General features: G+C 37.5%; 1 protein-coding gene across 2 annotated transcripts in view; it reads right to left on the bottom strand.

Moving 5' to 3' along the window:
• LOC148943453 (uncharacterized) overlaps nucleotides 1-18,545 on the bottom strand; it is a 102,840-nt gene that overhangs the window by 46,025 nt on the left and 38,270 nt on the right. The window contains exons 1-2 of one of the 2 annotated variants that reach the window (XM_089101739.1): nucleotides 15,741-15,781; nucleotides 2,248-2,291 (exon numbers count right to left, since the gene is read on the bottom strand). Coding sequence is in view for 1 of the 2 variants with exons in the window: in XM_089101738.1 (XP_088957864.1) it covers nucleotides 2,248-2,291 (44 nt within the window). In the remaining variant the exon portion in view is untranslated. Of the gene's footprint in view, nucleotides 1-2,247; nucleotides 2,292-15,740; nucleotides 15,782-18,545 lie in introns of those variants that run through there. The other variant, XM_089101738.1, reaches the window with a different exon arrangement.

Here is an 18,545-nt window from a genome sequence, read left to right as displayed (position 1 = left end):
ACACTTTCTACCTGTTCTGGATTGGAAGGTATTTCGCCCTAAGCTGAATCCATGGACATAAAATTATAGCCGGTAAATTGAATTCAAAATAAACTTCCTCGCCAAAACTAAACTTCCTCTCAGAGATGGGGAATTAGCCAAAACTGCTAAAATTCTCTCTGTTTTAAAAACAGAAACAAACAAAAGACAATAATCCATTATTTCCATAATCTCCTCTTAGGTTCTATTTTGAAAACTCATAGCTACGTTAAACAGGGCCACTAATCCCTATGCCACCAAACAAGGTCCAATAAACCAGTGCCCAAGCTTCTAATTTCAGCATTCTAGGACCAACAAATTTTCTATACAAATATTATTGTTTCTTTGTATTTGAATAAGGACTATTACGACTTGTGGTGCCTTAGAAGATATTAAAAAGCGTGATAAAATCGTCCGAAAAAGCTGTTAATGATATGACACTACCTCTACCTTTTACCCAAGGCCGTACCCTGGGGGGCTACTGGGTATGACCCCCTTCCCTGAAGTCTTTGTTCGACTCGTAAAAACGGAACAAAATTACATATAAACAAATTTTTGACGCGTTTTTTAAAGTTAATTGGCCCCCCCCCTCCGAACAAAAAAAATGGATACGCCTTCGGTATTCCCTCTTGTTTATTTGACTTTTTGACTAAAGAAATATTTCTTTTGGCATTTTCGATTTTCGGTGAAGTACTCGTTATCACTGGCGTGCGAAATATTCTGTATTTGAAGCTTTAAGATCCATTGTCCTTATTACAAGCAAATTTTATTTTACAACTTAATCTATATTTTTAGCTTAACTAGAAAATTTATTCAGCCAGAGATTAATCGTCAGAGACATGTAGCAACAAGATAATTACACGCTCATATGACAAGGCAAAACATTCTAGGCCAACATTTTTTGGAAGGACACTAAGTATTTTCAAAAATTCTTGGCAAACGATTATTGCGGAATAGCATCCAAAATTATGAACAAATTGCAACATCAGAGGGTAATCAAAAGAACTTTGCATTAAATAGTTTTTTTTTAGTTTATACTAAGAATACTTCTAGGTGAAAATTATTTTTACTTACTATACTTTTAATACAGTATTTTCTTAATTTTTTAAGTGTTTTATTTATTGTTTTTGACTGTATATTTTTGATTGTACAGTTCAGGACATAGCTAAACGAGTGTTTTTTTTTCCCATAGCCTTTTCTTATTTTTAAGGCTTATGCTCATTGTGCAAGGGAACTCATTTTTTCTTTATTGTACCAAGGACATCAAAATAAAAACATTCCCCCCCCTATGGCTTTATATTAGCTCTATTCATACCTGAAACCTAAAATTCTATATTTTTTTCTATTTTTAGTTTCATCATTTAGATTCTATTTTTATGTAGATTTCCTATAGTTTTTTCTTTTGTTTGTTACAAAATCATGAGAATTATAAGACTTACACAAAGTTTCAACTACTACTAACAATTCAATGCAGCACCAAGCCACCTGAGGCCAACACAGCTATGCATGCTCCTCCTCCATCCCAATTCAATTCACAGCCTTCCTCTGCTAAAGGGACGCTTAATTAAAAACTAAAATTAAAAATTAAAACACTCCCAGAATCTTTACTTCAAGGAAGTTCAACGAGGAGAGATAGATAAATAATTTTATTTATTTGAAATAATTGATGTTACTGATAGTGAAATAATTTTAGTTTTCAAGGTGATGGTGAAATAATTCACTCAGGTGAAATAATTTTAGTTTTAAAGGTCGTATCTTGCTGTAAGTCTCATTTTGTTTAAATGTATTTTGCTGAGGATGGCCCTTGGATAAGGGGCCAAAATATTCATTCATATTCATAATAAAAACAAACAAAAACAAAATTTGTGTTTGTTTTTATTATGAAAAGGCAATGTGGTTTCGTAGTTGAATACAGTAATATAACTAATAAGGTTGGCCGTCTTCTAATTATGTAAGCAACACGTTAACATAAAACCCATGTTATCATCAAAAACTGTGCTGGTTAAACCTTAATTATTACACCTTCAAAAATGCAACTTTCTATAACCGCTGCTACTTCCTTTCCTAAGCCAAATTTTCCTCTTCTGGGATTTGATTTATCCTAATTTCTACCAACCTGAGCATAAAAATCCCTAATAGAAACAGTATATTTCTATTTGGAAAACATTTTCTAAAAGTATAATCATTTCTGTAAAATAGGTCAAAATAATAGAAACATAATTGGCTTACCTTTTCCTGTGTAGACTCGTCTACACCGCTGTCATGGTCTCCATCTGAAAAAAAGAGAAATAACATATTGAAATAAGGTCAGGATTTGCACACTGACCTACTAGTACAGTCAATATAAGGTTTGACCACAAACAAATTGCAACAGAAATGGTTTTTACACCATCTTGTAGAGAAAAAAAACTGTACAACATATCAAAAGTTGTGAAATCTAGCGGGGTGCAAAATTAGTGTTTTTTAGCGTTTTGTGTTTTATTTTTCGTGTTTAAGCCTAAATTTTCGATTTTCTCAAGGCTTAGAGTTTACTTCATGAGAAACACATTTCTGATGTAGTTTTATGTGCTGAACCCGAATATTACATCAGATTTAAGATACGGTGAACCAAAAGTGTTTCACATTCATCACCATTCACGAAGTTCGCGATTCTATTATAACATAGTCGTTTGACCACATTTCTTGACTAGTTTTATGCGATGAACTCGAATATCACATCAGATCAAGGATATGTTCAACCGACAGTGTTTCACATTCATCACCAAAATGTTTCGTCAAAATAATCAATCATCTCTTAATGTATTAACTGACTAAAATCACAGGTAACAAAAATCACATTGGTAAAATGCAGGCAACTTTTCAAATGACTTGCGACATTAATCACTGGCAGTGTAGTTTGAAGCTTCGTCGTCGAGATCGTCGATGAGATGTTCCGATTTGGGAGAATTATCACATTCTGCTCCCTGACAAGTTTTGCACGCGAGAGTGCAAGACATGCCGTTTCTGACACAAGTGCACCGAGCAGAGATGCAGTTTGAACGGCAGGAACACTTAACAATCTTTAGAAGTTGGAGAGGTGCTGGGGGTAGGTCCGTCATCACAGGGTATAATGTACCATTTCGGTCCTTCCAGCCCCACTTTTGAGGGTCCAATTCTAGATTACGGTCGTCATTCCAGGCGTGTACCTGAAAGTAAACTCTATGGCTGTGAAATGCTGCAGAGTTGGATGTGGGAGGTAGCTGCTCTGGGGGAACGAAAGCCGTTGCTGTGACAAGCTTTCTTTCGAAGAGCTGCTTTCGAAGCTCGTTCAGATTTCCCCCCTTCTTTCCACCATATATTATAAGAAGTGCGTCTTCTCAGGCTTCCTTGACTTCGATTTTTGTTGCTGCCTTCTTCATAAAGACCTTGCCAGATGCTCGAAAACTTTCGTCTTCTATTACTTTTTTCAGGGTAAGACCTTTTCTGATTTTTTGGACACGTGATGTAGAATCACACCCAAGGAATGCATGGGCAAAGAGGATCAGACCACATACTTCTTGGCCTAACTTTTTTTCATTTCATGAACATCCCAGCATCTTCACTCTTTATTTTTCTTTGGCTCTGGGGCGAATTACACCTTGTTAGTGGAGACATCACAGTGGTAGCAGAGAAGGACCAGAAGATCCGTATCTTCTCCATTAACGGCAGTTACCTTCTGTTTAGCTGATTCGATAGCAGCTTTTACAATAGGCACGTCTGCATCACTGGGGGCTTGGACTACAAAATAGCCTGTTTGCCGGAGATGAACTGCAAGCGCACTAATGAATCTTGACTTGTTTTTCTTGTTCCCGAGTAATTCTTCTTTCTTAACTTTCAGACGCATGTCATTCGTGAAGAAAACCTCGTGACCAATCGTTCGATTACGATACGAATGGGCCATATCTTTGATGGAAGGTCCACTATCATACCCATCGAAAACAACAGTTGCGCCAGGGTACTTCCGCGAAATATACAGAGAGTAGCTCTGTATGATACCCGCATACGTGTCATTTTTTATCCATGGGACTCAGTGCAATAGAGATCCGCCGTCAAGTAAGTAGTGTGTCCCGTCGTTCAGCACACACGGAATTTCTTCGAGTTTGCATGCAAGTGCAATGGCCTTGGCGAATTCAGCCTTGTTGGGCACTCTCGGCATAAATGAGCTGTCAAACAGAGCAGCGGGATACGAACAAAGTTCGTACCGGAAGCACTCTGATTTAGGAAGTCTTGTCCTTTTGGCTAACGCAATGAAGCGTTGGAATAGCAAAGCCGGATCCAGTCGCTTGTAATAACCTCCCGCTGGTTGGTTTTTTTGTATATGGACAGCCTGTTCCATTAATTGGCATAAAAAATACATCGCCCCTTTTGCGGTCAAATCATGAAGGATTTTTCGACTAGCAGAATTCACAGAGTCAACGTTTGCAGATTCATATGCAGTCAAACCGGTAGCAATGCTTCTAAGCTGGGTATCCCCTCCGAATGGTGAGCCATTTTCAAAGTACGTGACCATCGCCTGCGTATCCTTGAAGTCTCGTTCTTGTCTGGGGCCTGCGTTCTCCTTGTGATGCTCGCTTGTCCCATAGAAAATTTGCGTCAGATCTTCCATTAGGAGGTTAACAGCAGAGCAGGTTGAAGCGTGCTAAAACCCACAGCGACCTCTGGGTTTCGGTCATGCCCGTACCCCTAGTCAGTCCGCCTGATGTTTTCACGAGCGCATAAGCTCTTGTTCAATAACTAGATCCGTCGACAAGCCAGCCCAATAGCGATCAGATCGTCTGACGACGTGCATTCCTTGTTGGAATGAACTATGAACAGTAGGATGGGTTTCTTCAAGCTTCACCATCTTCTGAAGGTATATTTGGCACGATTTGGCATAGTTGTTGTGACCACAGGCTGCAAGAAAAGGTAGCATTTCAGACACAGACTTTAGGTGTAAGTCCCAAAGCCCCATCCGCTCAGCTTTGATGAAAGAACGAAGTATCCCAACCATATTCATAAGCTGAAACCACAGCTTTGAAGTTTTGTGCTGAGACAGATCAAGTATCTTCTGGTCGACGAAACCTTTGATCCGCTTGAGTGCAGGATTTTCTTCAACCTCCGTCATTGTTGCCTCTCCATTCATTAGCTTGCTGTATAGTGTTTCAAGGTCTGCAACTTCTTTGGTGCCTAACTTTGTTTCACGTTCTGAACAGGGATCATCGTCAAATAACTCGGAGAGCAGCACGGCATGTAGAGCACTATCAACTAGCAAGAGAACTCGAACAGCTCGTGAAATAGCCTTTCCACTTAGGAGATGGGGAATAGTGTTTGGGGCATATGCAAGTTCCAGGACTTCGCGGAGACCGGATCCTTCAATTGTGTATCCTATGCATCCTTTCAGAACTACTGCTGAGAGCTCACTTCCTGGTTCAGAAGCCTAATTAACCCTTTAGTCTCGGCCTAAGCTGAAAAGTAAAATAGGTACATAGAAAAATTCTTACTATATTCACAGTTACACGTATAAAAAGAACTGAACTGAAAAAGGACAAATTCTCCCAGCCCGCTAACCGCATCACGCGGTGGGGGTTACTAGGGGTGGTAAATGAATCTTTCCAACCAATCCCAGGGCTCCTAATATACTGGCCAATCTCCTTAACTGCGCACTTTTTCCCTCGTGGTAAATTAAACACGTACGCAGTTAAAAGGACCCAAAATGGCGTAAAAAAATAATAGGAAAATTAACATTTATTACAAAAGGAAGGAAAATAATTAAGGGGCCCAAAGAAATGAATCTGGGAGGGACATTTATCTGAAAAAACTGGGACCAAGGGTTCCAACAACGACAATTTTAGAATGTACGGAACTTTCCAAAAATATAGTAGTCAGTCGATAGGGCGACGTTATTCCTGACTTCATTTGCCCCTAAGGACGAAAAAAGGGAAATCTGGCCACGAAATACGAATTTCTTGTTTGGTGATGCATGTGAAACACTAACGGTGGGACATAACTTGAATCTGATGTGATATTCGATTTCAGCATACAAAATTAGTTCAGAAACATGTCTCCCATGAAGTAAATGCTAAGCTCTAGGATAAAGGAAAATTTCCGCTAAAAACAACAAAAAACAAACGGAAAACGCTAAAAAACACTTATTTTGCACCCCGCTGGGTTTCTCAACTTTTGATATGTTGTACAGTCTTTTTTTCTCTACAAGATGGTGTAAAAATCATTTCTGTTGCAATTTGTTTGCGGTCGAGTCCTATTTGACGCTAGATTGACTGTACTATACAATTATAAAAGTAGCATCGACAGCGAAAATGACATCGGATTGTCGGAATTTGAGAAGTGAAAACTCCCACAAGTATAAATATCTTGAAAAAACCTCCACATGTGCTTGTGCAGCTTTTGGCTTTAGTGGGTGCTAAGTTAAAAAAGGAAATGTGGGTAAAAAATTATTAAAAACTAAGCTATACGCACAAGGCACTAAGCAGTTTAAGAAGGTGCAGCTTTCCTTTGAAGGCCTAGCTGTATTTGGAAATCAAGGTATTGTGTGTCAAGGTAATGTCTGAATTTTTCCAGACGCAAAGAATTGTAAAATTTAATTATTATTTTTGATTCTTTGTTTTTGCGGTTGAGCATGACAACCAAGAACGTATTCAGGATTTTTTTTTCGGGGGGGGGGGGGGGGTAAAAAAACCTTTAAATCATCGCATCAAGAAATTTGTTTCTGTTTATTGTTGTTACATTTTTACGAGTTGGACAAAATATCGGGGGTTTCAAACCTATTTCCCCTCCCCTGGATACAGCTTTGATGACAACACTGACGAAAATGCGGTACTGCTTTAAAAGCTCCACAATTTTGAAACAAAGAAAGAAAAATCTTTAAGAAATCGCGGTTTCATGGTATGAACAGACCTAACATGAGTTCAGGGGGACGAAAAATATTTTTAATTTGCCGCCCTTGATACAAAGGAGGCAAAAGTTTTTACCTCAGTGGTGGATCCAGGGGGTTGAGGGGTTTGCACGCCCCCCCTAGCGTAGTCTAAAGTAGTGTAATTTACTTAGTTAACGCAATTTTGCGTTAAATAAACTTGCTCCTAACGCAAGTTTATCGGATCAACCTATTTTGTGCCCCCCCCCTCCCAAAAAGTCCAGGATCCAACCTTGTTTTACCTCCCTATACGCTGGACCGCTATCAAGAGAACTGACACAGTTAAAAGACAAAATGATCTTATTTTGAGTTTTGAGTTTATTTTGAGTCTTAAGAAGCGAGCTTTATTTTTTTTGAATGTTCGACAAAATTTCTGTCAAGTAGAAGTGAGACCAAAGCGGCCATAGAATCCCTAAAGTGAGGCAAAGCTCCGGGGCCAGACGGTGTCACTGCTGAACTGATACGCGTCGGTTCAGAAGATTATATCGACCTATACCACAGTCTTATATCAGCCACTTGGTCTACTGGACATGTCCCGCGGCAGTGGTGCAAGGCAGCAATTGTCCCAACACACAAAAAAGGCTCGAAGAAAGAATGTGACAAGCCACCAAACCAGAATCCTGACCAGATCTGCTCCGCAGGATTCAAACAATTACCGCCTCTGTTCTTGGCGAGCATCAAGCTGGCTTTCGATCGGGAATCAAGCTGGCTTTCGATCGGGACGATCAACTATTGACCAAATCTTTGCTGTGTGTCAGCTGATGGAACGGTTCATCGAGTTTAACAGATACCTCTATCAACTCTTTATTGACTTCCGACAGGCCTTTGACCTAATATGGTGGAAAGGCTTGTGGCATATTCTAAGACACTACGGTATCCCAGGTGAAATAGTCGGAATCACTGAGGACACGTACAAACAATTCAAAAGTCAAATACTGACCACTGATGCGCTCTCTGGTGAATTCCCAACAACTTCCAGAGTCCTGCAAGGATGCATCCTCTCGCTGCACTTGTTTAACCTGTTTCTGCATGCCATCCTCTCCCTGATACTCGTCGAATATGGAGCCAGAATAGGAGGAATCCTAATTGACAAACTACCATATTCGGATGATATCGACCTGATGTCCACTACCGCCCAAGAACTCCAGAGTCAGGCTGACTACATTTACCAAGCAACGAAGCCGTTTGGTATGCAGATTAACGCAAATAAGAACAAAATCATGGTCACATCACGACAAGAGATACCCCCCCCCCCGCGATAGTAATAGACGGTGAAAAAGTGGAAACAGTCGATCAATTCCTTTACCTCGGCAGTCTTTTGATGGCTGACAACTGCCACACTGTGGACATTAAACACCGCCTCGGTCTCGCCAGCTCTAGCTTCTAAAGACTATCACACATCTGGAAATCTAGCCACCTTTCGAACCATCTGAAAGTGCATCTATTCAACAGTCTGATCATACCCATTACTCTGTATGGGTGTGAAACCTGGACATTAAAAGCTGAAAACAAGTGCAACCTCCTTGCGTTCGAAATAAGATGTCTGCGCCGGATAGCCAAGATCAGATATACTGACCATGTCACAAACGAAGAAGTCCGAAGAAGGCTGAAGTGACAAGACACTATCCTGAACAAAATCCGAAAACAGTAGATGCGTTGGTTCGGCCATGTAAAGCGAATGAATCCCGAACGCCTGCCCAAGATCGTGCCTGAAGGGACAACTGAAGGACTTCGACCACGGTGAAGACCGCGCAAAAGGTGGATTGAAAACTTTAACCAACAACGCATTGCCCAACTATCTCAAAATGCATTTGACAGAACAGTATATCGAACCCTAGTTCATCAGATTCTGGAAGGAGTGGCCACAAGACGTACCATGAGGATGTATGGGACTTAAGTAAGTAGTAAGTAGATAAAAATACGGAAATGATCCTAACACGATGTTTTCAGCTAACAGTTAACATTATATTGGGAAATTTTGTATATCTACTTAGATATTTTCCCAGAGACAATGCAATGCGGAGGTAGCATTATTCTCACTTTGATTTTTTTGCAGCAATGGAGCATTTGAGCTCTGAGGAGGTTCAAATCTGTTATTCGTGCTGGTTAACTACATTTATATTAAGTTCCGACTAAAATAGTCACTTGCACGAGAAATATCTTGTTTGTTGACAAAAAAAAACTTGTTATTTTTTACTGTACGAGAACATTGTTTAAAAAAGATGTTCTGCTGAGCAAAAGGAGCTTCCGGCTAAGGACAGATGTTTAAACTATGTAAGAAAAACTTGTTATTTTTTACTGTACGAGAACATTGTTTAAAAAAGATGTTCTGCTGAGCAAAAGGAGCTTCCGGCTAAGGACAGATGTTTAAACTATGTAAGAAAAACTTGTTATTTTTTACTGTACGAGAACATTGTTTAAAAAAGATGTTCTGCTGAGCAAAAGGAGCTTCCGGCTAAGGACAGATGTTTAAACTATGTAAGAAAAACTTGTTATTTTTTACTGTACGAGAACATTGTTTAAAAAAGATGTTCTGCTGAGCAAAAGGAGCTTCAGGCTAAGGACAGATGTTTAAACTATGTAAGAAAAACTTGTTATTTTTTACTGTACGAGAACATTGTTTAAAAAAGATGTTCTGCTGAGCAAAAGGAGCTTCCGGCTAAGGACAGATGTTTAAACTATGTAAGAAAAACTAGTTATTTTTTACTGTACGAGAACATTGTTTAAAAAAGATGTTCTGCTGAGCAAAAGGAGCTTCCGGCTAAGGACAGATGTTTAAACTATGTAAGAAAAACTTGTTATTTTTTACTGTACGAGAACATTGTTTAAAAAAGATGTTCTGCTGAGCAAAAGGAGCTTCCGGCTAAGGACAGATGTTTAAACTATGTAAGAAAAACTAAATTTACATATTATTTGTAACAAAACTCTACGTGGCTTCTGCTTACTGTTGCTTTTTGTCACAAAACATTCAAATTAATACATAATACATCTTATGAAATGTTATTAATTAAATCTTATAGATTTTATAGATTGAAATAGATTTTATTATTAAATCTCAAGAATCGATCTTACTATTCACAACATTAATAAAAACCTCAACAGTTGGACATATGGCGTTTTATTTTCAACTTACAATGGATACTAAAAATTTATGTACTGTTTGAGCTATGGAAGTGTGTAGAGTAGAATCTGGAATTCAATGGTGACGAAGTAAAACCCCCTAGGCTGGTACATTTTCTATGTATAAGAATGAAGAAGCAACCATAATATAAGAATCACAAAGTGCTATTAAAGGGAGTATATTGAATCGAGAGTTACAAGCCACTGAAAATTTCTTTGAAGTACCAATGCTTGTCAGCTGATAACTGAAGATTTCACAATTAAATTGGTAGACATGTCTTTTCAATGTTTACCAATTCGTCGAAAGTGCTTACTAGAAAGATTACGAAAACAATAATAAAATTGAGTAATTCTGATAAACTGTATTTACTATTTCCGTTTGACTTGACAAAGATCAATATCAGTGAAGGAAATGATCCGAAACGTAAATAATGAATTTCACTCCAAAACTTTGAAAAATGCAACAATACTTATATGCTTGTTTTCCAAGTGTTCTGTATTCTTAGTAAGGGATTAAACTATAGAGATTAAACATAGTTCATAGGCTTAACTGAGTCATAATTGGCTCGACTGTTTCCGGGGTTGGTAGCATCCGAGGCAAAATTAATTACGTCACCCCTCCCAACTCAAACATAAAAAACGCTTCGGAAGCCCCAGAAACTCCCTCAACCCCCTGTCGTAGTTCCCCTAGCCATGGCGCCCGGGGTAGGTTGCCCCAGTCATCCAACTCTTTGAACAATCCTGTTAATTGTGGATATTATTCCTTTTCTTGTACGATGAAAGATCTACGGGATTTAAACCAATGTAAAAAGGGATTTTCCTTGTTGCTGAAGCTGGGGGGGGGGGCTGTAAGCTTTTATTCTTAGGGTTTTCGAAAAGTGTGATTCTAAAGGTGTACATACGTTTTGGTTCGATGTCATGTTCAAGGAGTTTCAGGCTCCTTTTCAAAATTCCGGTAAACTTGTTTTCAAAATAACATTTTACTATTAAGAATAATCCACATAATAATTACCACTCTTGAATCAGCTACAAAGAACAAGTTTTCCTCATTACACAGTTTGCTTTTTTTTTGAAAATGTACTTTAAAATTTTTGGTTAATATAGGCTGTGGTTCATTCTTTACTAGCTTGCTGCTGTCGCTGCAACCATTATTCTAATCTCTATTCGACACCATTTTCGTGAGTTTTCAGGCTATTTCTTTAAATTCCCATAAATTTGTTTTTGAAAATTGAGATTAACGTTATAACATTAGGATTTACAGAAATAACAGTTACAATTCCTGAATCTGCTTCAAATGGCGGTGCTTCCTCACTTGATATTTTTTAAACACATTTTTAAATTCATGGTTACAATGATCAGATTTTATGGATGATGCAACCATGGCCTCACGGGAAACAAGAGCTTATCTCTTGGTTATGGTTGTTTACATCTGGACACAATATAAATTTTCCAGGTTAGGAAAGAAAAGAGAGAATAGTGTAATTAGATGAGGACCCAGTCGGGTTCGCCAGATCTCAAACAAACTTAGTTATAAGTTACAACTGATGTGTTAGTTCTGGCTTTTGAAGTCAGGAAGCGATTCGAACTCGAACTCACAACTCTTGAAACTCTCTGCGGAAGGAGGAGCGCTAATCCGAATTTATTAAGATCAAAACATTTTTAAGAGAGGGTTTTCGGATCAGGACCAAACACTGTAAGATTACGAACAAGCATCCTATTTGTGTCTTTTGAAAAGTGCTGGCCCGTTCTGATCACTGTGAGGGACAATGAGAGACAGGCTCACATATTTGTGTCTTCAACGCGTCTAACAGAGGAGGCTGTCGAATTCCGATCTTTGTGAAAGTTAAGAGCTAAGGTCCTAATGGTCTTTTCTATCACGTGGGAGCAAAGTAACATCTTTGGAGGAGAAATGGATCCCTTATGTTCGTTGGCAAGACATCCACCAGAGGGGAAGTCTGGATCTTGGCAAGAATCCGTGAAAAGAGCCAGTTCCATCTGTTTTGAAATTTTGCAGTTTACACCTGATGTCACTTTGATAGGGGGAGGGGGCTCCTCAGATTTCCTTCCCATGACCACTACCGTGATGATTCATCAGGTAAATATATAAATTGGCTGGGAGTAAGAGTTAGGATCCTACTTGTGCAAATATGCGACTAAGAGCTAATCCTTTTTTTTAAGGGAACAAAGGAGGGGGAGGGGAATCCTTGCAACCAGTGCATCCACCGGAATTGGTTGTCCAATTCAGAAAAAAACCTCGTGGAAAGTAGTAGTCAACTTTTACATTCTGCATTTTGGACTTTGAATACAATCTGACTTTTTTCAGAGGGGGGGGGATATTGTTAAATTCCTGTCATTTGGAGATCTTGCAGACCTGATCTACCATCTACCTGAAAATCTACCTTTTTTTTGTTTCAACCAAACTGGATTATAAGTAACATCTTATGTCCGTGTTTTATTTTTCAAGGGTGCAGCACCAATCTGACCCCTAATATTAAACTGATCTAGCCTCTTTAAATTTTTAATAATTTTCATTAAACAGTAATGTTTGGCAGTTCTAATTTTAGTTCATTGACAAGCCCATGCCCAACAATTTATGCGCAACTGGATATTTAAACAATTTTCAAAATAATCTTACTAAACGTATAGTTTACTATCACTATTGCTACTGGTACTACTGCTACTACTCCAACTACTACTAGTACTACTACTACTACTACTGCTACTACTACTACTACTACTACTAATTTTACTGCTACTACTATGACTACAACTGCTACTACCACTACTACTACTACTGCTTTAACTGCTACTACTACTACTACTACTACTACTACTATTACTACTACTACTACTACTGCTACTACTACCACTGCTACTACTACTATTACTACTACTACTAGTACTAATACTGCTACTATTCCTACTACTACTAGTACTACTACAGCTTCTACTACTACTGCTACACACTACTACAACAACTACTACTACTACTGCTATTACTAGTACTACTATTACTACTACCACTACTACTAGTACTAATACTGCTACTACTCCTGTTATTACAAGTACTTCTACTGCTACTACTCCTACTACTACTAGTACTACTACTGCTACTACTACTACTAGTACAACTACTACTACTATTACTACTACTACTACTGCTACTGTTACAAATAAGCATAATGAAACCAACTGTGTTCAAAACGCTGCACACGCTTCTCCTCCATTACATTTTATTTGACGCTTCACTCTTTACCCTCTTCCATGAAATTCGACTTTTCATTAAATCCTTTTCTATGACGTCTTCCCACTACTAGTACAGCAATAATACGAAAAAAAAACCGAACCAGGAACAAGTTGATAAAGTTATGCTTTCTTCACCCTCCGGACCAGAAAAAGCGCTGAACAACATGTCGAAAAACCCCCGTCTCTAACCCGTTGCGAAATTTGTTTTTTCTTCGCTATTTTTGATACATTATTTTTTATTTTTCATGAAAAAATGAAGCGTCACGAAATGAGTGGTTGATACGCTGGTGTATACCACTGCGTATCAAAGAACCCTATTTCAGAGGTTCCAAGCTCATATCTGCAAAATGTGCAATTTTATTATGTTTGGCAGAAGAAAGATCCCGGATTCGTGTTTATTTGCTTTTTTCCCCAGGGGTGATCGTATCGACCCAGTGGGCCTAAAACGTGAGGAGAGGGTTCATTCTAGCGGAAATAAAAATTTCTAGTTCCCTATTTATGTGACCAAAAAATTGGAGGGCAACTAGCTCCCCCCCCCACGCTACTTATTTCCCAAAATCATCTGATCAAAATTTTGAGACAGCCATTTTGTTCAGCATAGTTGAAAGTACCAATAAATATTTCTTTGGAAATAAAATGACCCCCTACAGACCCTGGGGAAAGAATGGATGAATTTTTTGCTGGGAGGATTTTACACGGGGAGAACTTTCCATGGAAAGGGAAGGTTCCAGGGGGTGATGATTTTTCAGGGGAAGTTTTACACTGGGTGAATTTGCCAGAATTCCTATACAAAATTTCTGTATATGTCTTGCTTTCTCTCTACCGATTCAATTTTACGCGTGGAGATGTTAAAGGTAATTGTCCGGGGTAAATTTTCGCCGAGATTGAATTGTCCAGAGGATATTTCTATGGGGAGGGGGATTTTTTCGTGGAGGTAGACCCAGAAATCCTGGCGTTATTTAAAAACGATTAGAATTTATATTAAAAAAAACAAGTTTTTTGACCCTTCCTCAACACCTTGATCTTTACGCTAAAGTTTATATTTTGTCCCAATTCTTTAAAAACGACTCCTGAAACACAAGGTTAATTAGAACTATGAGGAACCTTTTTTTTTAATACTGAAGAACTTTAGCGTGAAGAGCGAGGTGTTGAGGAGTGGGCAACTCCCCGCATATACGTAATAATTTCTGTTCGTCTTAAATTTTAATGTTACTCCTTACTTTCATTTGAAAAAGCTTGTTTTTATTATTTTATGAAGCTTAGAGACAAGAATTTTTCTAAAGGAAATGGAAAAGGTATGTCAATCAAAGTAGAAGCACATAAAAATGAAAAAATTAAGTTATTACAAAAAATTGACAAAACAATAGCCTACTTACAAAAACTAAGATATAAACTCCGAGGATTCAGTTCCGTTGAGCAATGCTGAAACATTGGACGTATATTTTTTAACAATTCAAAGTAGTTTGTTCAAAGTAAAACATTAAAAATAAGATCACGAAAATCAAATAAAAATTTTTGATTCAATGTTAAAAACCTAATTTTGGATGCTAAAAACCATTATATTTTACACATTTATACTTCATAACAGTAAAAGATCAAATCTTTTTCAAAGTGATAACTAGATAAATGCAATCACTCCTGGAAAAAAATGATAATAAAACACAAAAAGTGTATCCGTTCAGGGGGAAAATATAGTAATTCCTATAATTCCGTTCAGGGAAACATTTCTGATCGTCATATGTCAGCTAATGGTACTCTTGCAATACAAGCAAAAGTTGACGGCATATTTTTATAAAAATTACGCTTTATTTATTTGTTTCCCTTGTGTTTTCTATAATGTCATGAACTTTCATGTTTTTTTACACCTGCACTAATTGTTATTAAACACATGCACATTTAGAATAACCGTCAATAGATGATCCTTTGATTTCATGTTATCAATAATTAGGTTCTTATGCTTTCGTTATTGACAAGGATAGTTATTTACTTACAATTCATTGCTATGAAAAATTTGATTGTTTGTGTGTTACTCCAACCAAATCATATAAAAAAATTGTTTGTGGAAAACTGGAAAGGGGTCACTCAGTCACAAATTAGAACTTATATTTTCTTTATTAAGGGTCAAAATCTATTGGCAGGCAGCTACCTGACAATGGGGCAACACATTTTTCCCATGGTTTTCCTCTATTCTGCTCTCTTTACTTTGGTTTCCTTGTGATTACTTTATAATCCCAAATTTCCAGGGGAGCCATGCCCCCCCCCCACGTGCCTATGGGTATAGAGCCACACATTTTTAGCACAGCTTGTTGTCTGCAGTACGGTTAGTCAGTCGCGCAGTTTAGATTAGTCGTAAAACGTTTGGCAAACTTATTTCAATTTCAGAAACAAAAATGATTAATTTTTAAGAAGACGTAAAAAAATAACTTACAAATAGGCTACATTGAGGTCAGGGAAAACTTTAAGACCGACTGAAATATCGTAATCCAAAACCAATGTTTTATAAGTTCTTGTTTCATGTCTAATGTATATTGCTTGACGGAAATGATTTATATGACAATCAAATTTCCGTTTCTAAGGTTACCCTGTAAATATAGATATTTCTTAAAGTTTTTATTTAGGTTGAACAAGTCGTATCAACTTAGCTTGTTAGGTTGCTATTGACAGCCAAAAAATAACTTGTTACCATGTAGCGTTGGTATTGGTAACCACAAGGTGACGTAGAATCAACCCAGAAATTTAGATGATTAAGAAGCAATACATATGCAAAAAAGGCAGTATCCAGTATTTTGTTCGGGACGGGTGGGGGCGAGGCACAACTTTAAAAATAAATCTAAAATGTATTTTTATACGTTTTATTGTGTTTTTAAGAGTCCAACGAATGTTTCGGGAAGAGGGGGTTCAAACCAGTCCCCTAAATACGGCCTTGGCGTGTAACCTATGACATGGTCAAAGGGACATCATATCAGTATATGTTGGCTGTTTTTCACAGAAACACGCAAAATGATGAGTATAAGATTCAAACGCGAAATTAAGCAAGCATTGTGGAATTTAAGACATTTTATTTTGTCACGTTATGCCGCCAGGTAGCTCAAAATGGCAAAATATTAGTGGTAAAAATGATTATATTTTGGAAAAAAAAACAGTTGTGATAGTTTTTAGCGTCTTGTTAGATTAAATTACGCGTGAAATCAGACTGATCTCTCAGCTAGCCATTATTTTGAACAAATGTTCAAAATAATCAAGACAATTTCAAAACAAAGTAAAAAAGTAAAGTTGTCGCAAAGAAACTTCGTAAGAAAATTAAAAAGTCAGTAGAGATACTTGAAACATTTAATTTTTTTGTAGCTTGAGACCCCTAACTTGTGCTGGATTTGCCCAAAAAATAACACCAAAAATCACTCATCTCTGGAGTTCGCACAGGTTGTAGTAACTGACTTTCATTTTCAGAAGTACAGAAAATATAGTGTGCGACGATATTCTTTTAGACCAAAATTTCGGTACCATAGGCAAAGTTAAACGAGTTTTACGGTTGCGGTTAGTTAAACGATTAATTAGTTAAACGGTTGCGAGCCAGTGCACCCCAATAGTCGAAGTCAGCACCGCTGTTGACTCTAGAAAACACCCTCATTAAAAATTCTTTTCCCAACCATTCGAGTCTTGACCAATGAGAAGCAGTATGAATGGGGCTCTGTGGAGAGGGAGGTTTATGGCTTGGGAGCGTCAGTGATGTTGAGTAGTGTCGCTGATCACTTTTGTCGCTGGAATTTGTGTTGTAGGGAATTGTGTGGCTTGGGTGGAGAGATATCCGGCCATAAAACGACAAACAAATCTCATCAAAAAAGGCCTGGCATCCTGTGAAAAATCTGTTAAATTTAAAGGTACCTATACTATTTACTAACATAACTAAATTACTGAATTTCTGAAATATTTATCTTGGTTACTCAGGTCATGCAGACCCCCAGGCTAAACCCTAGAAGTTATGAAGGATGGCTTATTTTTTCTTGATGAACTTATAAATAAATCTCCAAAGAAAGGTAGACTTGTTAAACACTAAACACTGTTGAATTTTTTATCTTAGGAATATTTTCGCTATGAAAATTTTAAGTTTACCAAAAAACATTACGAACCCCTCCGCACATTTCAGACTCCAATCGTAAGATGCAACTTAAAAATTTCCACTTAATAAAACATACAGTTTTTCGAATGCACAGTTATGGCATTCAATAATTAATATACGCCCTTGCAATTATTTTTTTCTTTTTACGATTTTTGGGCATGAATAACAATTTGACAGGTTTCAATGGAATACACTATACTTAATTTAGTTGGTTGGCTCTTCGTCCTCTTTTTTTTCTTTTTTTTATCAGTATTCATGGACACGATTGTTAAGCTACAGCCTTTTGCTATGCGTTTAGAATATCAATGTGAAAAATCTCTCTTAAAACTATGAAAAAGTTTACTACTGACAAAGATAGTTGTTACTTAAATCGCGACGTAGTATCTTCAAACCTGGGCATAAGCTACGTAATTATTTTTTTTGCCTAGTTTGCATAGATGTATATAAACTTTGGTCTTAGTGACGTAGTAAATTATCAATCTTGATATAACCTGTTGACCCCCGTCGACCGGTCAATTCTAAGCGGAACTCATCCATGACAAAAACTAAACTGACAGCCTCTTACTTAGGATTAAATAAAAAAAAGAACAAGCTTTTTTTAACTGAAAGTAAGGAACGACGTTAAAACTTAAAACCAACAGAAATTATTCCGTATATGAAAAGGGCTGCCCCCTCCTCAACGCCTCGGTCTTTACGCTAAAGTTTTTTATTGTTTGAAAAAAATAGAGTTGTGAGAAAGTCAAATTTTAGCGTAAAGAGCGAGGCATTGAGGAGGGGGCAGCCCCTTTCATATACGGAATAATTTCTGTTCGTTTTAAGTCCAAATAAAAGTCCAAAATAGGGATAAAATACTTTTTAATAGACAGTGTATAATAAATTTCACAAATAATACCAGATATTTCGGTCACATATACAGTGACCAAAACTTATACATCAGTAGTAAAAGTTTATGTACTAAATCAAATAAAACTACATATTGCATAAATCTCTAATTCTTTTCAAAGCAAAGGTGGAAGCTAGCCTCTTTCATCTTTTTGGTCTCGGTTCATTACTATTCATTGATGTTACATTTGGACAAAGGTCAGCTACAGCGGGTTAATTAAACTTTGCTCTATC

Source organism: Artemia sp. Qi Xiang Cuo, chromosome 15 (assembly GCF_049724085.1).
Source record: "Artemia sp. Qi Xiang Cuo chromosome 15, ASM4972408v1, whole genome shotgun sequence".
Lineage (NCBI taxonomy): Eukaryota > Metazoa > Arthropoda > Branchiopoda > Anostraca > Artemiidae > Artemia > Artemia sp. Qi Xiang Cuo.
Note: the sequence above shows the minus strand (reverse complement) of the source record. Positions and strands in the feature narration are given on the sequence as shown.